We start from the raw sequence: 25,103 nt of genomic DNA, 5'->3' as shown, positions 1-25,103 counted from the left end.
CCTTCGACCCAAACCGGTTAGGCCACCCAGTTTCCAAACGCACCTTGTCCAACTGGTTGGCCGATTGCATCTCCTTTTGCTACGCTCAGACTGGTCTCGCACTGCATGGTCGAGTAACGGGACACAAAGTCCGAGCGATGGCAGCCTCCGTAGCGTTCCTCAGGTCCACACCTATTGAGGAAATCTGCAAGGCTGCCACATGGTCTTCGGTTCATATCTTCACCTCCCACTACTGTCTGGACTCCCTGTCCAGAAGCGATGGCCGGTTCGGCCAATCGGTATTGCGAAATCTATTTGCTTAAATTGCCAACTTCCCTCCATCCCTCTTCAGTAAGCTTGGAGGTCACCCACATGTGAGAATATCATGCCTGCTTGTCCTGGGATAAAGCACAGTTACTTACCGTAACAGGTGTTATCCAGGGACAGCAGGCATATATTCTCACAACCCGCCCACCTCCCCGAGGTTGGCTTCTTGGCTAGTTAAGTGAACTGGAGACCACGAGGGGATGCACCCCCTAGTGGAGCAGGAAGGCACGCATGCGTGGAGCAGCAGAGCAAACTTAAATCTTCAATCAAGTTTGCTTGAAAATGCTTCCGCATCGGGGCTCCGTAGATGACGTCACCCACATGTGAGAATATATGCCTGCTGTCCCTGGATAACACCTGTTACGGTAAGTAACTGTGCTATATCATTAATCCTATTGTTTTTTTTTAAACATTACAACTTTATTTGCTGTTAAATTTTCACTAGCACCAGGTTCTTCCACAAAAAACCACTGCTCACTCTTGAGTATCAATTAGTAGACATAAAAAAACTTTCCAATCCACACAATTGCTAATACCTAACGGTTCCAAGGAATGCAATCTATTTATCAATCTTTGTTCTCTTTGTGTAAGTAACTTGTCTTGATCGCCACCTCTGCTGATACCCTGTTGAATGTCAACAATTAATAATTATGAGCCTAGTGCTGAAAATCAGTGCTAAGATAGATTTAGCAACTTAGCTTAAGAGTAACGACTCATATTTCCCCACCCTAAATCCATCCCTGTTGCCATCCACTTTCTATACTCCAAAATGTAGGAGTTTACGGAAATTTTGAGTATAAATTTAGGTGCTTTGATCAACTCTATCCTTGTGATAGAATTTATACCCAGGTAATACAGTGTCCCAATGATTGTCCTCCTTCCACCAGGTCTGAGATGCCTATTATATCTACCTCATCATTCAGTGCTATATACTCTAACGCTCCTATTTTATCTTGTAGGCTTGTAGTGAAGTGGTTTACCTATTTTAGAAAGGTACTTATTTTGTACCGGGGGCAATGAAGTGTTAAGTGACTTGCCCAGAGTCATAAGGAGCTGCAGTGGGAATCAAACTCACAACTTCAGGATGCTCTAACCACTAGGCCACTCCTCCAGATGTGCACAAATGTCATTATTCTAAACATTTACACATGTAATGGACATATAAAATTAGCAACTATGTTACAGAATGACCCCTAATGTGAATAACCCTACTTCCCTGATAAGTGATAGGAAGCATTTATACCTTTATGATGTGTATGGACAGAAGAAAGGGGTGTGACACCATCCTAATATGAACAAGAAGAAGTTTTAAACTTTTGATGTGAATCAAAACATCCATACCATTCCCTTACGTCACCTCTTGCCCTTTCTCCTAATATCAGTGACACCAGCTGTTCAGTATTGTTCATGTTTCCACTGACTCAGCCATGAATACTGTATTTAATCTGTACTTTTATATTTTCTTGACAGATCAACATGAACGACTGTGAAAAAGTTGTCAGAAAGCACAATATAAGTGGGCAAAGATTCTTGGTAAGTGCGAGATCCTCCTATTCTAAATCAACCATTCTTTTTTTTTTTTTCTATTACACATTTCCAGTGTCTCGGTGTCTGCAATAAAGATTCTTTGGAAGTCAAGGCAGAATGCTCTAGTAAAAAACATTTATATAAGACTGGAAAGACCTTAGACTGAAAGAGCATCCATCACCCAACCAAGATCCCACTGTGCTATCAAAGTTAGTATCTTAGTCACCATAATACAGTATGTTCCAGATAGAAACTTGGCAGCACATTTCTATCGGTTGGCTTTCACAAGGGAAAAGGACAGTGTTATTTATCTTATTATTGAACTTCTTACTCACTTGTGGAAAATAATGCTTTCAAACTGAGGCAAAGACGTGATTATTGCAACAAATCATAACAATATAATAGAGAAAAAACGCATCAATATATAAAAACACAATAACTGAAAATAACCATAAAAACATAAAGTGGATTCAAGAGCTATAAAAGAAGGGCTAAGTAATGATAAATCATGATTACAAATGTTTAGTTTAGGGGATCTTGTGATGGCTATTTCCTGAGCTGATGCCTCATGGCTTGGCTCTGTTCATGACTCTTTCAGCCCCCTTTTTCTAATGTTTTCTGATATCGGAGTGCCGTTATTTTGCCCAGTATACCTTGCTAAATGACCACAGTGCAGATCGGACCCTGTCAAATCAATGTGGCTGGGGAAAAACAAGGTAGCCAGCCTACCAAAGAAAATGGAGTTGTCACAGACAGCAGAGCCCATGGAGGGGTTACCAGCATCAGCCAATACCATGCAGGTGTCACTGCATCACCTATCCCAACTCCTGGTCAAACAAACCCAAACTCATAAGAACATAAAATTTGCCGCTGCTGGGTCAGACCAGTGGTCCATCGTGCCCAGCAGTCCACTCACGCGGCGGCCCTTAGGTCAAAGAACAGTGTCCTATTTGAGTCTAGCCTTACCTGCATATGTTCTGGTTCAGCAGGAACTTGTCTAACCTTGTCTTGAATCCCTGAAGGGTGTTTTCCCCTATAACAGCCTCAGGAAGAGCGTTCCAGATTTCTACCACTCTCTGGGTGAAGAACTTCCTTACGTTTGTACGGAATCTATGCCCTTTTAACTTTAGTGAGTGCCCTTTCGTGCTCTACACCTTGGAGAGGGTGAACAATCTCTCTCTACTGAGTCAATTCCCTTTAATTTCTTGAATGTTTCGATCATGTCCCCTTTCAGTCTCCTCTTTTCAAGGGAGAAGAGGCCCAGTTTCTCTAGCCTCTCATTGTACGGCAACTCCTCCAGTCCCTTAACCATTTTTGTTGCTCTTCTCTGGACCCTTTCGACTAGTATTATGTCCTTTTTCATGTACGGTGGCCAGTGTTGGACACAGTATTCCAGGTGGGGGCGCACCATGGCCCGGTACAGTGGCATGATAACCTTCTCCGATCTGTTGGTGATCCCCTTCTTGATCATTCCTAGCATTCTGATCGCCTTTTTCGCCGCCGCCACACATTGCACGGACAGCTTCATTGACTTGTCTACAAGTACTCCCAAGTCTCTTTCCTGGGGGCTCTCTCTGAGTACAGCACCGGACATCCTGTATTCGTGTCAAAGTTAGGCACCGAGCAGAGAGTGGGAGGGGACAATAGACTTTCCACAGTGAAAGGAGCCATAATGATTATATCAAAATGCTTATTATATCCATCCACAGTGGTCTGGACCTGACACAGCACTGTGTTTTAGCGTAAAATACACCTGCCTCAGGGGTCACATTTGAAACAAACAATAAAAATAAACACGTGGAGGGGCATAATCGAAAGGGACGTCTAAGTCCGTTTATGTCCATCTCGCAAGTCGTCCAAAGTTAAAAAGAGCCTAAGACACTTTTTTGAAAGATACGTCCAACTTTTTTTTACTTTCAAAAATCATCTAATTATACGTCCTGCCGATCTGATCGTCCAAGCCGCTAAATGGTCCATCTTTATACCACATTTCCGTCCAAGTCCAAAATGCCTAGAACAAGCCCTGTTGGACGTGGGAGGGGTCTGCAAAGTGAATGACTGCACACCCAGACATGCCACCTAAATAGTGGGGTACCTTACAGGGCACTGCTGTGAACTTCACAAAAAGGGTGCCAGGGCTTCTCCTCACTACAGCTCCCTTATAGGTGACGGTGAACCCCCCAAACCACCTCCAGAATCCCCTAGACCTACTTATCTACCACCCCAATAACCCTTATGGCTGCAGGAGCCACTTATATGCCAATAAAAAAGGGTTTTGGGGGTGTATAGGGCAGTGCACATGTTTCAGTATCAATGCAATGATTACAGGGGCTTATGGGCATGGGTCCTCCTCTCTATGGGTCCCTAACCAACCCCCAAGACAACTTAAGCTGCCTCTGGGCTGGACAACTAGGCCTTCCTATGCCAGGCGGCCAGGTGCTGATGGTCTGGAGGCTGAAATTTAAAATTGTGAATAAAATTTTTATGGGGGTGGGGGGGGGATTGGTGATCACTGGGTTAGTGTGTGGGAGTCTGTGATCTTTGTTTTCAGTGCTTATCTGGTGAGTTTAGGTGGGTTTTAGTGACTTAGACCATGTAAAACATGTTTTACATGGTCTAAGTCACTTGGTCTAAGTCACAACGTCCAAGTTCTGTCTAGGCTCTGTTGTTAAACTTTTGGTTATACATGCTGTACAACTAAGTCTAAGCTGGCCCACGTCCCGCCAACTCCCACCCTCTACATGCCTCTCGAAATGCCCTGTTTAGCTTTGGACGTTGAGCAGCACTATGAAGGCCTAGGTCATTTAGAAATACGTCCAAAACCCGGTTTTATTATCGGCGCTTGGATGTTTTTGAGAAATGTTCATCCAAGTGCCAACTTAGGCCGGTTTTTGGACGTTTTTCTCTTTCGATTATGAGCCCCATAGTATTCGAGCATGGCAAAAAATATATATGTAAGATGTACAAAACATGAAAAACACATAGCAAGCTGGCCATGCAGCATGATTGCAGGAGGTGGAGTCCCTTATTTCTACCCAGGAAGATAGACTGGTGACAACAGAGAAGAAGTTAGAATTGGTGGAAGCCCAAGTTTAAACCTTAATGGATCGGGGTTGAAGACCAGGAAAATTGTGGATGATGTAAGAATACCTGTATTGTTGACCTGCATGACAATGTAAAAGACTGAGTTGCTATAATTTTCAGAGCTTTGGCTCCCCTAAACACTGGCCCTACCTCAAAGCATGGGTTCGGTGCATGTAGAATGTGTGAATCGCATCGGCCAGAGGTGGGAGTAGGGCCTGAAATTGAGGTCTGTTATTGCACGGTTTCTCAGTTATGCAGTGAAGACGAAGCTATTAGATTTATAAAGATGGCAACACAAAGTGGAATATAAAGCCAAAAAAATTATTTTCCAAGATATTTTTTTGAAGGTGATGGAACAGTGTAAAACTCTTGCATCTTTTTGTTCTCAGCAGTTTGCAAGGGGTGTAAATTTGCCTTCTAATACCCAGCAAGAGTACACATTGTGCATGAAAACCACACTCTCACCTTAACAAAAGTGGTAGACCTGCATACTTTTGTGGTCTAACTTCCCGCTAAACAGGGGCCCATTTTCTCATAAGTATCTTGAGATCGGTGGAGGTGTGAGTTTGGGGATTTTTCAGAACAGAATTGAACTGTACCAGTCAGTCCGACTTCAGTTTCATTGATCCTGCCAATAATGGTTGGTGTGCTACAATGGGTTTCACGTGCAGGATTTTTGCCGTTGTCTCTGACAGTGCCCACATGTTCCTATACTGTTTTCGGCCTGTCATCTTGAAACTATGGTGTTATAATTTGCACTCCCATGAGCAGCATCATCTGATGTTTGCTGACTATAGGTCTTAGTATATCAAAATGCTGTTTATATTTTTTGGACACTTCATTTATTGTGCAACAGTCATGGTATTTTGTGGGTATATGGGAGTTGGGAGGGGGGAGGGATGAGATTGGTAGAGTCAAACTATTTGTATGATTCTGTGGGGTTTGGTGGGTTATATGCCGGAGTGTGTAGAGACAATAGTGTTTGGTGTGGGTGTGTGTGTAAGGATTGGAGGGAGTATGAAAGTTATGATATGGAGGGGAGGGATGGGAGGTGGGGGGAGGAAAGAGGGAAGGGTGGGGCTCAGGGAACTGGGAAGGTTGTTAGGGTGGGGAAGGAGACCTCCAAGATCCCGGGGCTTAATTTTCAAAGAGAGGCCTCAGTCATGATGTTTTACCATTGTGCATGGGGGCTGGGACATCACCTGTGTGCAATGTGTAGTATGGGTTTCTTGTTGGATATATGTATAATAAATTAGCATGAGTAGTTTGAAAATTGCAATTCTAAACATGGATGGAATCCATTCACCTGTAAAACGTACTATTGTAAATGCTTAAATATAAATGTGCTTTTATGCAGGTTGCTATTCTAATCAATAAGCTGATTTGTTACACAACCTTATCAAGATGCAGAGGGGTGATTCGTGCTATGGATGAGTAAAATTATTAGGAAGAAGTGTGCTCTGTGCTTCTAATGTGTATTCCCATACATTTTTTTCCAATCTGTTGACTGTTCATCGCTTTGAAATTTCTGAAAAAGCGATTTTATCAAATTTAAATAAACTTGAAACTTGACTGTTTTAGCTCCCTTGCAAGAATACCAATTAGTACTCAGAGGGGACTTTAATATCATGGCTGACTCTCTCATTGATTGCAAGTTGTCTAAGCCCCATTCAAAGGGATATTTGGGAAAAGGAGTGAATTTCCTAGTGAGGGATATGGATCTTTTAGACATACTATATAGCACACCATACACCTGGATGAATATGATTATATCTTATATTCTTATGTTCATGTGGTCTATGCTCGTTTGGAATATATCCTCTTGGCCCTTCCCTTTTGGCACTGTGCAGCAGGGTGGGTATAGAAGATGGAGTGGTGTCTGAGTAGAACTGGGTCTGTGTAGAGTGGGAATGCTGCCAACTTTTATTTGGATCTGGACTTCAGGTCTTTTTTGAAGACTGAATGGGACTTCTATTTAAAGGACAACAGCCCTCAAGATGTATCCCCAGTGATATATTGGAAGGTCAGTAAGGCGGTCATGAGGGGGAAGATTCTACATTCCCTTTGAGAATTTTTAAGGAGAAAACCTTCAGACAGCATTAGACAACAGTTTTTCCCCACTCGGGCAAAGATTAATGAAGTGTTAAATGCTAAAGCATTGAGAGATGTACGTATAAGTATAACTTGCACAGGTGGGGAAATAAAATTTGTAAGCTATTGCCTTAATTAAACATAGGGAGACCAAACAGATTATTACCCACATGATAACTATGGAGGCACAGGGACGAATTTCTAGCACTGGTTTCTGGTGATATAATAAGCTGCTGTAGAATACCTGAAAGAAAGAGCTCAGGATTTGGTTTTCCAGCAGATGTAGGAGGATGCTGGGACCTAATGTTTTCCATGAGATTCTTTGAGCTTTTGCAGTGTGTTCTGTTTTTTAAGCCAACCTGATGGAATATAGTTACTAAGCACAGTCAAGCAAATTTTTAAAATAAGAAATGAGGTATAACGTTTGATCCAAATTCTATAAAGCTCTATATGACAAGAGCAGCTGTGACAATATGGCTAGAGAGGAATTTTTTTCCGCAATTTTGGATTCCTGTCTTTGTCTCAAGTGCAAAGGGAATTACTAAACTCTCTAATTATGGGATCTGAAATTCACCTCAAGCTGGTGAAAGCTCTGGGTCTGGATGGTTTGAGCCCAGAATATTACAAAGGTTTGGGAGTTAAGATGATGGGTCCTTTTCAGGTTTTATGTCAAGTTCTCTGCTTGTCTGGTTTGGAAAAAAGCAGGTTGACTCCTATTGACTAATTTCCCTCCTCAACCAAGATATTTTTTTGTGACTATTTTGGCTACTTGTTTAGGAAATTTTCTTCCCTTTTTAATTCACCCAGATCAAACTGGGTTTGTCCCAGGCAGGTATGCCTCCACAATCATTTTTTGGGCAATTTTCAAACTACTCATGCTAATTTATTATACATATATCCAACAAGAAACCCATACTACACATTGCAAAGGGAATTACTAAACTCTCTAATTATGGGATCTGAAATTCACCTCAAGCTGGTGAAAGCTCTGGGTCTGGATGGTTTGAGCCCAGAATATTACAAAGGTTTGGGAGTTAAGATGATGGGTCCTTTTCAGGTTTTATGTCAAGTTCTCTGCTTGTCTGGTTTGGAAAAAAGCAGGTTGACTCCTATTGACTGGGTGAAGGACTATACAATTACCACCAGTCTCAACACTGAGAAAGCATTTGACAAAATCCTTCCTGAATTTGCTATTATGGGGGAGTTTTTGACAGGTGTTGGAGTACTTTATAGGGGCCCATTGCACAAATTCTTATCAATGAGAATCTAACCCCTTCTTTCAGGCTGGAGCGAGACATGCGCCAGGGAGGCCCCTTATTCCCATATTATTTGTTCTCTCATTGGAGCCCTTAGCAGCTCAGATTATGCAAGAGCCTTCAATTCAGGGTACAAATGTTAGCTCACAGGCCTTTAAAACTAATCTTTTGCTGACGATATGCTTATATTCATTGGTCAGACCTCATTTGAGGTTCCCGGTTGATATCCCTTATCTAATATTTTGGGTTTTTCCTCTGGTTTAAAAATTTTGAAAAATCGGAGGCTTTGGCAGTGTCCAACATTTGCAGCAGTGGTTCCTCTTTCCCATTAACATGGTCCAAGGGCAGCTTAAAATATCTTATAGTATACGTGCATTCGGACAATAATATTTTGTATCAAAAAATTGTAACAACTAAATTGGATACCACAAGAACTTTATGTCAGAGATGGTGAGAGCTGCCTGTCTCTTTTCTGGGCAGAGTGACACTGGTCAAAATGGTACTGTTATGAAAAATACTATACCTTTACAGATAATGTCCCTATGGGTCAAATACAGAGATGAGGGGAGAGTGTGGCGCAGTGGTTAAAGTGGTTAAACGCCTAAAAACACATCTGTTCCTAAAGTACTTGGGTAACTGACCTATACAATCTTTGTCCTCAACAAATGATCTTTAGAACTGTTATTCACTAACTCTAAACTTTGTTTATTCCACTCAATCTGTAATACCTTTTAATCATTGTAAACCACATTGAACTTCACGATCCTGCAGTATATAAACTGTTATTATTATTATTATTAATATTAAAGCTACAGCCTCAGCATCCTGAGGTTGTTGGTACAAACCCATGCTGTTTCTTGTGACCCTGGGCAAGTCATTTAATCCCCCCATTGCCACAGGTACATTAGATAGATTGTGAGCCCACCGGGACAGACAGGAAAAATGCTTGAGTACCTGAATAAATTCATGGAAAACCGTTCTAAGCTCCCCTGGGAGAATAGTATAGAAAATAAAGACCATAAGAACATAAGCAGTGTCTCCGCTTGGTCAGACCAGAGGTCCATCATGCCCAGCAGTCCGCTCACGCGGCGGCCCATCAGGTCCAGGACCTGTATAGTAATCCTCTATCTATACCCTTCTATCCTCTTTTCTTTCAGGAAATTATCTAATCCCTTCTTGAACCCCAATATCGTACTCTGTCCTATCACACCCTCTGGAAGCGCATTCCAGGCGTCCACTACCCTTTGGGTAAAGAAGAACTTCCTAACATTGGTTCTGAATCTGTCCCCTCTTAATTTTTCCGAAAGCCCTCTTGTTCTTGTAGTTTTCGAAAGTTTGAAGAATCTATCTCTCTCCACTTTCTCTATGCCCTTCATGATCTTGTAAGTCTCTATCATGTCCCCTCTAAGTTTCCGCTTTTCCAGGGAAAAGAGCCCCAGTTTTTCTAATCTTTCAGCATATGAAAGGTTTTTCATACCTTTTATCAATCGTGTCGCTCTTTTCTGAACCCTCTCGAGTATCACCATATCCTTCTTAAGGTACAGCAACCAATATTGGATGCAGTACTCCAGGTGCGGGCGCACCATCTCCCGATACAATGGCAGGATAACTTCTTTCGTTCTGGTTGTAATAGCTTTCTTGATAATACCTAGCATCCTGTTCGCCTTCTTAGAGGCCGCTGTGCACTGTGCCGACGGCTTCATTGTCTTGTCCACTATTACCCCAAGTCCTTTTCTTGGGTACTTACACCCATTACCAGCCCTCCCATCGTATAGCTGTACTTCGGGTTTCTGTTCCCTACATGCAAGACTTTGCATTTCTCTACATTAAACTTCATAAATGAGGGTATCTATAGGGAAACAGTGATTTCATTCATATGGAAATCTAAGCAGGTATGAATTGGCTTTAATAGAATAATTAGGAATAAACAGAGGCGGGGGGGGGTCAATTTACTTGACCTACACTTATATAATGTAGTGGCTTTGTTACATTGGCTGCATGAAATACATACAGGAGTTTATAAGTTTGACAGCATATATATGGGTAGAAGCAGTGGCACCTTTCTCAGTGTTGTTCAGTACTATACAGGCTAGGGGCCTTAAATGTCCCCTCTCCCCATTGTTATGTCCACTTAAATCAGCATGGATGTGGTGAAGAGATAAGATTGAAGGGGCTGTTGGTCCATCACACTTTCTAGAATTGGTAAATAATCCAGCCTTTCATGCAGGTCAAGTGATATCCTCATTTTTGTCTGAGTCCACAAAGCAGCAAATATGTGCTGGGACAGGGGACTATACCATCTTTTCAATTCTGGAATTAGCATGGAGAAAATGATCTTTATCATTTTTGCAGCTTCATAGCTGTTGTTCTTCTTTAAAAGGCCCAGAGGGAATTTTTCCATCTTTTACCCAACTTGATATGTGCCTGTGAGTATCAATAAGCTTGCATTGTGGTACAGAGTGAGAGGTGATCAGCCACCATCCCTTTTTGTTTCCACCTTAGTTTTCTATTCTAAAAATTGAAACTCATCAACACTATCATATGAGCATTTTTAAGAGTTGACCTCTTACTGTATCTACTCTGATACCTTGAAAAGACATGGAGGTTGCAGAAGGGGAGCTTGCTGTTTATGCAGAAGTGGACATCAAAGTTGGCATTATGCCTTGGCTATTATTTGAATTGTATTTCTATTTTCAATTCATTTTACAACATTTAGCAATGATGCAGCAATAAAAGTGAGATCATGCCTGTGGAAAATCCCTTTACAGCTCTAGTGCTGATAACTGAGTAGAAGCTACTCAACTAGAAATGGTAATATTTTTGAAAAGCAGAAGCAGAATAGCAAAGCTGTGCATGAAACCCACTGCTATTGTTCCATTTCTAAGGTCTTAGATCCACTTTTTAAAAATGTAATACTTACTAAAAATTTAAAATAATACAAAACTTAATTCACCCGATTCATACCCTAAGACCCCTGCCCTACCCATGGCCCCTTCTATCTCACCTGTCCCGCCTCCCATTAAACTGCTTCCCTTTAAACTGCTACCCATTAAACCGCTTCTTCACCTGCTGTTTGCCCCCCCCCCCCATTGTTATACCTACATTCTTGGATTTATCCTTTACGCAGATTGTCTTGACCTTCTTCCCTGTTCCATTTTGCCCTGACTGTACCTATTTTTGCTGACTTTACCATTTTTTCGCCAATCGTACCACAGTTCGCTGATTGTTCCTTTTATCTCTATTTGTACCAATTTTCTCTGGCACCTATTTTCTCTGATTGTACCTTTGTATCATTTTCGCTGATTGTCCAGCCCTTCTTCGTTGTAAACCGCCTCGAACTACTATGGCTTTGGCGGTATATAAGAAATAAAATTATTATTATTATTATTAATAATTAAAAGTGCAAATACGAGAAATCTATTGAAAATAAATTCACATATACATAAATACATATATCAATAATACATATAGTACTGGAAGCCCCATGTAATGGGATGAGAGCAGAGATGCCAAGGGAGGAGTCACAATGAGGCCCATATTCAAAATAAATAGTTTATTAAATTTAGGCACCTAAGTTGGGTCCTTAAATTTGTCCACTATTATCATCCAAACTTAGGATCCTGAGAGCATAACATTTCTTTGCCAATTATGCATGTAAACATTTAGAATAATATTTACAAATATGTAAATGCCAGCATTGTACTTAAGCACTATTCTGTAAATACAGTACAATTTTAATTAACCAACGTAAACAGGACCAATCCCTTGTTAGATAAGTGAAAGTCGGATAATTCAGAAACCAGAAAGAGAGAGATGGTGGACCTGGGGGATGGAGGGAAAGATATGAGATGGGAGGGTAGTTGGGAAGAGAAAGGGGGAGATGGTGGATCAGGAAGGAAAGGAGAGAGATAGGAGGGCAGTTGGGAAGAGAATGGGAGAGAACTTGGGCTATGGGATGGAAGGGAGAAATATTAGATTGGGGGAGGAAGGGAGAGAGAAATGTTAGATCTGGGGTGGAAGGGAGAAAGAGATGCAGCATCTCTTGTATTCCTTTCATCTTATTCAACATCAAGGTGGTAGGAAAGAAGAACAGAAAAGAGAGGGAGAAATATTGAAGGGGAGAGAGAGGAAAAGAAGAGATGAATTCATCCTCCTAGAAAATAACAAAATCCCAACCATAACCAACTTAGAAATCAACTCTATCAACTACCCTTTGCAAACCACCCTAAAACTTCTAGGTATGACTATTGACAAAGGCTGCACCATGCAACCACAAATTAACAAAACAATACAGAAATCTTTCACAATTATGAGAAACCTTAGACAAGTCCGAAAATTCTTCGAAAAAACACAATTTCAGCTCCTAGTACAATCTCTAATCCTAAGTATCCTAGACTATTGCAACATCCTCTACCTCCCCTGCCCTGCAATAATGATTAAACAACTACAGACAATTCAGAATACAGCTCTGAGACTCGTCTATTCATTGAAAAAACATGATCATATTACTGAGGCATTCATCAATTCTCATTGGCTTCCAATCCAGGAAAGAATACAATTTAAATTCTATTGTATACTATTTAAAACTATAAATGGAGACAGCCCAACCTACCTAAACGACCGCCTTATCCAAACCACTTCTACCAGGTATAGAAAAACACACACCCCATTCACTTACCCCCCAATCAAAGAAGTAAAACGGAAAAAACTATACAACGGACTACTGGCCACTCAGGCAGCGAAGATAGACAACCAAATCTCCAACCTATTGACAACAACCCTAGACTACAAGATGTTCAGAAAGGAAATAAAAATTATACTCTTCAAGAAATCCCTTAATAAAGCTTAATACCATGATAAAGCTTAACCCCCCTAACCCTAACCCCAGATCCTACTTTTCCTTCTCTTGGAAACCTTCTCTGATCTAACGTTGTAACCCTTCTTCCATAACTCTTTTTGTAATCCACTTTGAACCGAAAGGTAATGGCGGAATAGAAATCTGTAATGTAATATAATGTAATGAACCCATGGGAGGGCAGGAAGGAAGAGAGGTGGGATAAGAAATGCAAGTGGATGGGGAGAAAGGAACAGAGCAATATAGCCTGACAAGTGGAGAGAGGGAGGGGGATTCTTGAAATGTTGAAGCCATGTGGAAGAGGTCAAAATGGGGATGACAAGAAGATGAATGAGACAACAGTGAGAGAGAAGAGAGTACAGTGGTGGTAATGGGGAATAGAAAGAATGAAACAGGAGGCTGGGAAAGGAGTGAGACGGGAAATGGGAGAGCTAGAGCATGAGAAATGGAGATGGAACGTTGGTAGGTAGCTGAAAAGTGAAAAGAAGGGTAAAATATGAGTGGATGGAGAGGCAGAAAAGAAAAAAAGGGTGAGAAGAGCTAAAAAGGAAAGATCAATACACTTCTCCCTCCGTATTCGCTGTGATAGGGGATTAACAGAACCGCAAATACAGAAAAACCGTGAATAACTTTTCATATGTTTTTTGCTGTTTTCTATTAAAAACCATCGTGAATATAGTGAAACTGCAAATAACATGGTGGGAGACCCGGCCTATTCCTGAAGGAGAGGCAAAACACGGTGAACAAAGTGCTGGGAATCAGCGATTTGCTCTGTAAACGCTTGGAATCAGCAATTTCTCTATGCAAGCTGATGTAATTTGGAGGGAGGAGCCAGCAAGCTAAAAACCATGAATAATCGAAACCGCAAATGCTGAAACTGCGAATATGGAGGGAGAAGTGTATATCAAAGGCAGGTGTACTGTAGAGAGGGAATGAAACAAGACAGGAGGAGGAAAGGCATAAGGGCAGCAACCACTAGAAAGAGAATCAGAAGACACAGGAAAGCAGAAGTGACAAAATGGGACCAACATGATGGAAAAATAAAATGTCCAGACTACAAAGGTAGAAAAAATGGGTTTTAAACAATTTATCAACTAGAATATGTTAGCTTTGGGATATGTTTATCACAGACCTTTGTTTTTTGTTCAGTGGTTTAGCAAACAGTTGATGGGAGGATGGTGGTGGGAGGGCAACCAAGATGGTAAAGGCGATGGAACTCCTCTCATATGAGGAAAGACTAAAACGGTTAGGGCTATTCTGCTTGGAAAAGAGACGGTTGAGGGGAGATATGATTGAAGTCTGCAAAATCCTGAGTGGAGTAGAACGGGTACAAGTGGATTGATTTTTCACTCCGTCAAAAATTACAAAGACTAGGGGACACTCAATGAAACTACAGGGAAATACTTTTAAAACCAATAGGAGGAAATATTTTTTCACTCATAGACTAGTTAAGCTCTGGAATGCGTTGCCAGAGGTTGTGGTAAAAGTGGATAGCGTAACTGGTTTTAAGAAAGGTTTGGAAAAATCCATAGTCTGAATCAGTAGCATGGAATGTTGCTACTCTTTGGGTTTTGGCCATGCAGTAGTGACCTGGATTGGCTACCGTGAGAATGTGCTACTGGGCTTGATGGACCATTGGTCAGACCCAGTAAGGCTATTCTTTTGTTCTTATGTAAAAAGGAAAAGTTTATTTTAACATTTTGGAAACATGGCTGTGAAGAGAGGGATAGAAGATTTTCTTTTTTTATTGTGGGTTCCTGGGATGTGGGATATTTTGCGTGTATTACATATGTAAAATATCTGTTCCATAAAAAAAAGAAAAAAAATCTCCCACCACCGGCCCTCCCCAATGACCCCCAACAATCGTGCACCCCCATCCCCAGACAATAGACCCACCCAAACCTCCCCCCTACCCTTCCCCTCCAAAAAAAACAGCAGGAGGGATGCCCACTCCCTCCTGCCCCAAAGGTGCTCCCGCTCCCTGAAAAAAACAGCAGGAAGTATGCCCACTCCCTCCTGCCTGCAAATACCTCCCCCTTCCCTCCCCAAAGAAAAGAGCAGGAGGGATGCCCACTCCCTCCTGCCACCGGAGGCCCCCATCCCTGGAAATTGGGAACAAGAGGTACTAAAAACACCTCCTGCTCCTCCCGCAATGACACTGGGCCTTAGGCCCCTCCTCAGAGCACCATGTGATGCATGGGGAGGGGCCTAAGGCCCTGATTGGCTCATATACCTCAGGCTCCTCCCTTTCACAGTTCTTGGGTCATATTTTAAGTTCTAAATTTTTGCAACCGCATCATAATAATGGTGTTGATGACATCATTATTTGAGTACACTGAAACCAGAGAAGGGAAAGCCAAGAAGAATGTCTTTAGTGGTATGGCACTAAGGTCCTGTTGATCAACTCTTAGGGGTCCTTTTATCAAGCCACACTAGTAGGGTTAGTGCGTCGGACATTTCATCACGCGCTAACCCCCGTGGCTGGCTAAAAAATTAACGCCTGCTCAATGCAGGCGTTAGCAGCTAGCGTGGCAGGCGGTTTAACGCGCGGTATTACACGTGTTAAATCCCTACCGCAGCTTGATAAAAGGACCCCTTAGGACTATACAGATAGCACAGTATTTCTGCTAATGACATATGTTTGTTTGGTTTTACTGGGTAATGTACATGTATACCAAAAGGAAAAACAAGAAAAATGTGGTTTCTATCATGCAGAACCATGTCATAGCTCTTCCTTGCATTTTTCTTTCAGAACATGGCTGAAAATAACTTCCAGAAATTTCCACAAATACGAGTTCCGTAAGTAGAATTATTTCCTTTATGTGGAACTTTTAGAATAATAATTAAAAAAGGTATGCTGATATTTAGACAATGGAAATAAGCAGCTGGTAAGCTGCTTCCAGCCACTGACTGAACTAATTCCAGATATTCAATGCTGGGATATGCACGGCTCCAAGTACTGAATATCTAGGTATATCCATCAGCCTGGAATACAGGCAAAAATATTCAGTGGTTTCTGCTTAACTTGACAGCTGTTTTGCTCTCAGGACCGGATTAACACTATATTTGACCCAAGACAAACATGTATATTGTGAAATGTGGTCCAATTTCTTCAGGCGAACAGCAGCATTCTGGATTCTTTGTAATCTATTTTGATTCTTACAATAACCTGCCAAATAGACAGAATTACAATAATCCAAGATTCTGAGCACCAAGGATTGGACCAACAATCTAAATGAAACAAGCCTGGGGAGGGGCCATTCCTTTTTGGTCTTGCTTTGATACATCAGGGTCTTTCTTTTTCGTCTAACTTTGATTTTCTCATATATGCTATGATGAATCTTGCATTCCTTCCAATAACATCTTCTGATTGCCCCATCCCATCATCTGGCTTGATGCCATCAGGAATACCTGCTTCAATGTCACTGCCCTGACACTTGAACAATCTTTCTCTGCCCTTTAGGACATAACATTCCTTCCAGAAATTTTAAACCAGACTATTTCTCTGAACTGTTAGAATATTCTTCATTAATCCAATGCTTTTATAGGCAATAGGCTGCTTCTTTTTCTACCCTTCCCTGTTATTCCTTTTTCCCTATAAAAAGATTGTAATTACCTTTCCATTTGTTTGCTACTATGTCTCATCTTATGTTTTCTAGTTTATTAAAACCCGTTCTGAGCTCTTTGGGGAGGACGGGATTGAAAATGAAATAAATTAATTTTGTGTAATTTTTATAGGTTGGGCCTTGAGCTGGCAGGCCAGAGAAAGCGCTCTTTTTAATGATTCAGACCACACTGGATGTTTGAACCAAAACGTCAAGTTTATTTTCCTTCTCTCTGGAACAGGAGAAAGGCTCTTCTTGAACTCAGAAAAATAGAAAATAACAAACTGTTTATATCTCTTATTTTTATTACAAGATGATAAGTTGTTGTTTAGTTCTCCAATTATGTAGACTCCTTTGTAAATAGGAATCCAGATTTGATGGTGTAAATTGCCCAAAAAACAAACTCCTGCCTAAGACAGCATCTTTTATAAACTCTGATGATGTCACACATGATTTACAATGCAACCCCCATTCAGAGATCTGTTTTGAATCTTGAGTTCCAGAAGGTGCTGGAACTCAAAGGCTAAGAAAACAACTCCCTTAGGGTTCATATTTCACATCAAGAAAGCAGCACTCTGCAAGCCGTACACTCCAAGTAACAATTACAGAGGCTGCTCAATGCAGATTGTAAAACTAGCACTTAACCTCTTTACTTAACCTCACTGTGAAATATACCTGTAGCTCTTGTTCAGGAACTGCTGCTTAGTAGTGCTGCTCGATTCATCGATTCACTTTGGTGAATTGATTTGAATCGATTTATTTCCTTAAAAAATCAGACTCACCATTTCAGTGAGTCCTGAGTCTCTTCTGGGTCTCCTAAAGCTGCAGCAATGGTGAACAGGCTGCTCCTGGCCTGCCCGCCGAGGCCTTCCCTCTGCTGCATCACTGATGACATCACACAGACATATCACATATTCATCCATATTGTTGCTTCATAATTGTGGAATACACTTCCAAATTATATCCAAATGGAATCTACCCTTGAAAGATTTAAAAATCACCTAAAAACATTTCTTTATATGGATGCTTTCGGTTGATAGGCTAAAAACTTTGATCATAGCGGACGTGTAGGGAACAGTCTAGGATTAAGCACAAACAACAACATTTTAAACCTTTTTTCTTTCCTATCCTATTACAGATTGTATTTCTAATTTCCATTACATTTTTAAAATTTTATTTTAATTTATAAACCACTTAAATGTTATTACCAATGCATTGTATCAAATGTAAGTAAAACTTGGAAATTTGGAAGTCCTGGTGGGCTGGCCGAAAACAGCATGTTCACTGGCGCCGCTGCTGCTTTAGGAGGTTCAAAGTTGAGGTCTCACGATGGGGGGGGGGGAAATCGGGAAGTGCTGCATTGGGGGAGGGAGAGAGGAATGGAATTCCATTTACCCACGCAGAATCTTGCCATGCCGGCCATATCAGCATCGAATCTCACTGTGTCTGGTATTGGTAGCAATTCCCATACACTGCCTGCCTGGAAGTCTTTCCGCGGCAGAGGGGAACATAAGAATTACTGCTGCTGGGTCAGACCAGTGGTCCATCGTGCCCAGCAGTCTGCTCGTGCGGCAGCCCTTAGGTCAAAAACCAGTGCCCTGAGTCTAGCCTTACCTGCGTACGTTCTGGTTCAGCAGGAACTTGTCTAACTTTGTCTTGAATCCCTGGCAGGTGTTTTCCCCTATAACAGGGTTCCAGTTTTCTACCACCCTCTGGGTGAAGAACTTCCTTATGCTTGTATGGAATCTATCCCCTTTTAACTTTAAAGGGTGCCCTCTCATTCTCTCTACCTTGGAGAGGGTGAATAACCTGTCTTTATCTACTAAGTCTATCCCCTTCAGTACCTTGAATGTTTCGATGATGGCCCCTCTTAGTCTCCTCTTCAAGGGAGAAGAGGCCCAGTTTCTCTAATCTCTCACTGTACGGCAGCTTCTCCAACCCCTTAACCATTTTAGTCACTCTTCTCTAGACCCTTTCGAGTAGTACTTTGTCCTTCTTCATGTACGGCGACCAGTGCTGGATGCAGTATTCCAGTACCTTGGCCCGGTACAGCGGCATGATAACCTTCTCCGATCTGTTCGTGATCCCGTTCTTAATCATTCCTAGCATTCGGTTCGCCCTTTTAACCGCCGCACATTGCGCGAACGGCTTCATTGACTTGTCGAACAATACTCCCAAGTCTCTTTCCTGGTGGGTCTCTCCAAGTACTGCACCGGACATCCTTTATTTGTGTATAAGATTTTTGTTACCGACGTGCATCACCTTACACTTATCCACGTTAAACCTCATTTCCAATGTCACAGCCCATTTCTTGAGCGTGTTTTTGTCATGTTGCAGGTCTTCGCAAACCTCCTGCGTCTTCACTACTCTGAATAACTTCGTATCGTCTGCAAATTTAATGACCACACCTGTACCAATTTCCAGGTCATTTATAAATATGTTGAAGAGCACTGGCCAAGCACTGAACCCTGCGGCACTCCACTCGTGATGCTTTTCCAATCCGAGTATTGTCCATTTAGCCCCACTCTCTGTTTCCTATGCGCCAGCCAGTTTTTGATTCACTGAGTATTTCACCCTCGATTCCATGGCTCGCAATTTTTCGAAGTACTCGTTCATGTGGAACCTTGTCAAACGCCTTCTGAAAATCCAGATATACGGTGTCAACCAGGTCACCCTTGTCTATCTGCCTGTTTACTCCCTCGAAGAAGTGCAGCAAGTTCGTCAAGCAAGATCACCTTTGCTGAAGCTGTGCTGGCTGGTCCTTATCAGATTGTGTCCGTCAAGGTGATCAATGATGCAGTCCTTTATCAGCGCGTTTACCATCTTTCCCGGTACCAAGGTCAGACTCGTAGGTCTGTAGTTTCCTGGATCTCCCCTCGAACCTTTCTTGAAGATCGGCTTAACATTCGCCACTTTCCAGTTTTCCAGAATCCTTCCTGATTTGATTGACAGATTGGTTATTAGTTGAAGCCCCTTTCAGTTACTTGATTACCCTCGGATGGATGCCATTCGGTCCTGGGGATTTATTGTTTTTAAGCCTATCAATCTGCCTGTATACCTCTTCTAGACCAACCATCAACCCTGTCAGTTTCCCGTCTTCGTTTCCTGCATATAGCCTGTTGTGCATATCCTCTTCGGTAAATACAGATGCAAAAAATGTGTTTAGTTTGTCGGCGATGGCTTTGTCCTCCTTTAGCACTCCCTTTATTCCATGGTCATCCAATGGCCCCACTGCTTCCTTCGCGGGTCGTTTCCTCTTAATATATCGAAAGAACGGCTTGAAGTATTTTGCCTCCTTGGCTATTTTTGCCTCGTAGTCTCTTTTGGCCCCTTTGATGTTTGTGCTTTTTCCAGTTTTCTTCTGTTTTTGACCTTTTCCATTCCTTAAACGAAGTCTTCTTGTCTCTGATCGCTTACTTAACCGCTACGGTGAGCCACACCGGTTCCTTGTTCTTTTTCCTCTTGGATCTTTTGTTGATACACGGTATATATACATTTTGCGCCTCGGTGACTGTGTCCTTAAAAAGGGACCATGCTTGCTCTAGCATTTTTACAGTGCTTATCCTCTTCTTAATCTTCTTCCCCACCATGAGTCTCATCCCTTTGTAATTCCCTTTTCAGAAGTTCAGTGCTGTGGCTGTCATTCTGGATCAATGTTTTGCCCCTGTGTCCAGGCTGAAGTGGATCATATTGTGATCATTGCTTCCCAGCGTCTCTTCTACTTCTACACCTTGTGCCGGTCCTCATAGTCCATTTAGAATTAAGTCCAAAATTGCATTTCCTCTTGTATTTTCCTTGATAAGTTGTTCCAGGAAGCAATTGCCTACAGCATCCAGGAACTTTGTGTCCCTATTGTAGCCGGAGGTGCCTAGGTTCCAGTCTATCCCCGAATAATTGATGTCACCCATGATAACTGCGTTGCCTCCCTTGCACTTTAATCTCGTCCATCATTTCTCCATCAATTTCTTCAGGCTGCCCCGGGGGCCAGTAGTAGATACCGATCTTTGTTTCCATTCCATTTGATCCCAGAATTTTGACCCATAGAGACTCTACCTTATTTTTCGTTTCCGGCATGTTCTCTCTGGTAGACTCAATTCCCTCTTTGACGTATAGGGCAATACCCCACCTTTTTGACCTACTCTGTCTCTGCGGTATAGCACAGTGTCCCAGACGTTTTCCTCGTTCCACCATGTTTTCGTGATGCCGATGATGTCAAGGTTATTCTTTTGTGCCATAGCTTCCAATTCCTCCATCTTATTCCTTAGGCTTCTTGCGTTCGTGTATATACACTTGAGTTTGCGGCCTGTTACTTTCTTGCATTTCCTTCCCTCGTGTCCCTTTCGATCCATCAGGATTTCTGTCTTGCCTATGATCCAGTGAGTCTTCCCTGCTATCTTCCTGCACGGTATCCTCTGGGTATACCAGTTCCCGAACCATCGACTTTTGGTCGACTGTCGGCTTTTCCTTTCTTCCTATTTTAAAAACTTCTCAACTTCTCTCTTGATGTTGCTTGCAAGTAGCCTCATTCTGTCTCTGCTGAGGTGGAGTCCATCCTTTCTAAATAGCTTGCTCTTCCCCCAGAATGTCATCCTGTTGTGCACGAAGTGGAATCCTTCTTCCTCACACCAGCACTTCATCCATGCGTTGATTGCTTGCAGCTCCATCTGCATCTTCTCGTCGGCCCTGGTTACCGGCAGGATCTCCGAGAACGCTACCCTCGGCGTTCTGGTCTTCAGCTTCCCTCCTAGCATCCGAAACTGGTCCTTCAGTCCTTCCCTACTGTAGTTCCTGTTGCTCACATTTCTTGTCCCCATGTGGATCACCACCGCTGTATCTTCCTCTTCCACGCCGTCAATGATCCTGTCGATGCGGCTCACTATATCTTCTACTTTGGCTCCCGGTAGGCAGGTCACCAGCCAATCCTGTCTTCCTCCTATTATGTGGCTGTCGACTTGTCTGATGATGGAGTCCCCCACGATGATTGCTGTCATCTCTATCTTCTCTTGCCTCTCTAGCCGCAGGTTCGTGTCCCTGGTGTATGACCACCTCTCCAGCCTTAGGTCCATGTCCTCTGTGCACTTCCATCTTCCCTCATCCTGACATTGGCTTGCACCGGATTCGTCTTCCTTGTGGTTGTCCTCCAGGTGGTCCTCATCACTGTAGGTGTATGTTGGTCCTCGCTCATTGTAGGTGCATCTTGGCAGCTCCACTGTTGTTGGTGATTTTCCACGGCCTCCCTGTATGCCTGTTCGATGAACTTCTCTAACTCCCTGACTTCTTCCTCAACGGTTTCCTCTGTCATGAAGTTTTCTGCCTCTTTGTTCTCCTCTTCCACTGCTCAAAGTGCTTCTAGTTCCAGTATTCTGCCCTCCAGGAGTCTGACTTGCTTCTTCAAGCCTTCCAGTTCCTTGCATCGAGTGCATACATAAGAGGTAGTCATACATATGGCAAACAGTGCAGAAAACTGGGTAGCTCAACACTGTCTGTTGCATCCATTGCTGTCTGCTTGCCGGTCTGTCATCTGAAGTGGCTTCTCCTTGTGTAGGAATCTGTGTAGCGTCCTCGGTGTTACTGTGAAGTCCTTTTCTTGATTTTAAACCTGCTACCCCTGTTGCTTGTGTGTGTCCTCTGTGTCTGCTGTGATTGCCCTCTGCTACTACTGTGTTTGTTTATCTACTGCTTGTCTGTCCTGTTGCCCTTGTGGTACTTGCCTGTGTAGGTGTCCTTTCTTAGTGTTTCTTCTTTGCTCGTCCCTTCTTAAGGCCCTTCGCAAAGGCTCTGTCGCTAAGGCGAGTGCCTTTAATGCTCGCCTTCGCGCACCGAACGGTGGATGACATCGGGGGTGGGCGGAGCTACCTCTCACCGATGCCCCTTGCTCTCTCCTGCCTTCTCTTGCTCCTTCTTCCCCTCTCTTGTTCTCTTCTCTGCTTTTCTCTCCTCCTTTCCTGCCTCCTGCTTGCCTGCCCAAACCTGTTTAATTGAGCTCTGTTGGCTCCTCCCCTTTTAAGGAGGAGCTCCAGTCGATGTCGTCGGGCGGTGGGCAGAGCTACCTCTCGCCGATGCCCCTTGATCTTTCCTGCCTTCACTTTCTCCTTCTTCCCCTCTCCTGTTCTCTTCTCTGCTTTTCTCTCCTTCTGCTTTTCTCTCCTCCTCCTTTCCTGCCTCCTGCTTGCCTGCCCAAGACTTCCAGGTTTGCAGCAGGCAACATGTGAGAGTCACTGCCAATTCTGCAACTCAAAGAAGCCTACCTTCGAGTACAGGGGAGGAGGGGAAGGAAAGCTGGTGGCACAGTGGAGGGAAGAGGTAAGAGGAAGGAAAGTTGGTGGCACGAGGGGAGGGGAAGGTAAGAGGAAGATGGTGGCACAGGAGGAAGCGAGGGAGACATGCATGGTGAGGGAAGAGGATGAAATTGTACATAATAGAGGGGAGAAAGGGAGAGATGGTGCATGGAGGGGGATAGAGAGATTTGACATAGGGCACAAGGAAGGCATTTAATTGCAACACACACAACACCTATGCTCGCATCTCTGTTTCATGCAGTTTACATGCTCTCTGTAAAGACCCCCCCCCCCCAATCTATAACTTAAAACACAAGCATGCTATGTGGACTGATATTGGTATAAATAAAAACTTAAATTGAACAGTCAAATAAATATTGGAGAGAGCTTTGCTACACCAATTTGAATGATACAAGATATATGACAAGAATACACAAAGCTGGGGTTTAGGGGCAGCACCGAACTTGCATTTCTGTGAACATTTGCAGTGCAATGCTAGGTTGAAATCTTTGTTCTTGTAATATACAAATTTTGAAGTCTTGTATATAATAGTACACCTCAATGTCCTATTGCGAAACCAAGAAAAAGAAAATGTTTTTGAAGTGCAGCCAGAGGGTCACAAAGCTGCCAACTCACACTTCTTCACAGAGGGATCAGCTGGTAGTTCTGACTTGCTAGCTGCTATATGTAATTTGTGCTAAAGGCAAGGGAAAATCACCTGGCTTCAGGGCACACTACTGGAACTACCATCTGATTGCAGTGCATATCCTTAAAATGTTAGTTGTTGTAACAATTAGAATCAATGGAGCATTTCATGTTTCTAACTGCCATGTTCAACCCTGGCTTAGGAAAGCAGTTCATTAAACTAATCCATTTAGAAGCATTGTCCTTAGAGAAATCATTCAAAACAAAAAGATCCAGGAAAAATCCAAACAGATGTATTTTATTTAAGTTTGCAAGCTAACTTTACTTCTAATGTTCCCAACACCACTAGGTACCAACCCTACACTTCAGCTGGAGAATGACACGATGATTGTTACCCGTGGCTAGCCGTGGGTAACCTAAGAAAATGGGGAGGGAAAAAAATGGTCGCCACGGGTAAAGCCCCCTCACGATCGCGCAGTCCAGCAGCCCCTTCCCTCCTTCCTCCCGATTGCCATGGTCTGGGCATCTCCCTCCCTCCCTTCCTTCCCCTCACCTTTGCTGGTGATTTTCATTGTCTACGAGTGGTATGAGCCTTTAAACAAGTTGCGCGCGGCTGCCTGAAACTTCTCCTCTGAAACAGGAAGTTGCATCAGAGGAGAAGTTTCGGGCAGCTGCACATGACTTGAGAAACAGGCTTGGGTCGCTTGGAGACAATGGAAATTGCCAGTGAAGGTGAGGGGAAGGGAGGGAGATGCCTGGACTGCGGTGATCGGGAGGGGGCTGCTGGACCGCGCAAAGGGCGCTGAAGGGAAGTGGAGAGAAAGGAGGAGGGGTGAGAGGAACAGACACTGAAGGGAAATGGGGAGGACAGAGTGGGGAGAAGACGCTGAAGGAAAGTGGGTAGGAGAGAGAAAGGGGAGCACATACTTGATGGAAGGAGGGGATAAAGGAAAAAAGGTACATGCTGGATTGGGGAGACAGATACCGGATCTGACGGGAGGAAAGGAGGAGAGAGATACTAAAAACCACCTGGGGGAGGGAAGGACAGATGGAAGGGAAGAAGACAGAGATGCCAGACTATGGGGGAGCGGAGGGAAGAAGATGGGTGCCAGACCAATGGGGGGGGAGGAAGAGATGGAAGGGAGAGGCACATATAGAAGTGGCAGAGAGAAGGCAGATAGTGGGTGGAAGGAATAGAATGAGGAAAGCAGAAACCAGACAACAAAGGTAGAAAAAAATTTCTATTTCTTTTCTTTTTTTTTGCTTTAGGATAAAGTAGTATATTAGTTGTGTTGATGATCATTTATATCATCAAAAATAGATGGCTTCAATATATATAATTTTTGAGTGAAGGCAATAATCCATCAATGATCCAGGAAGAGATGAAATAATATATATGAGATGAATAAATATCTATGAAATTTATGTAAGCAATAAGTGATACTGATAATATCTA

At 42.9% G+C, this 25,103-nt stretch overlaps 1 protein-coding gene across 2 annotated transcripts in view; it reads left to right on the top strand.

Annotated features, from left to right (window-relative positions):
* The window catches only part of LCP2 (lymphocyte cytosolic protein 2), a 200,844-nt gene that overhangs the window by 30,992 nt on the left and 144,749 nt on the right, over positions 1-25,103 (top strand). For both annotated transcript variants that reach the window (XM_033927610.1, XM_033927609.1), the window contains exons 2-3: positions 1,777-1,839; positions 15,872-15,918. In XM_033927610.1, the coding sequence (XP_033783501.1) occupies positions 1,777-1,839; positions 15,872-15,918 (110 nt within the window). The remainder of the gene's footprint in view (positions 1-1,776; positions 1,840-15,871; positions 15,919-25,103) is intronic.

This window comes from Geotrypetes seraphini, chromosome 18 (genome assembly GCF_902459505.1).
Source record: "Geotrypetes seraphini chromosome 18, aGeoSer1.1, whole genome shotgun sequence".
Taxonomy (NCBI): domain Eukaryota; kingdom Metazoa; phylum Chordata; class Amphibia; order Gymnophiona; family Dermophiidae; genus Geotrypetes; species Geotrypetes seraphini.
Note: the sequence above shows the minus strand (reverse complement) of the source record. Positions and strands in the feature narration are given on the sequence as shown.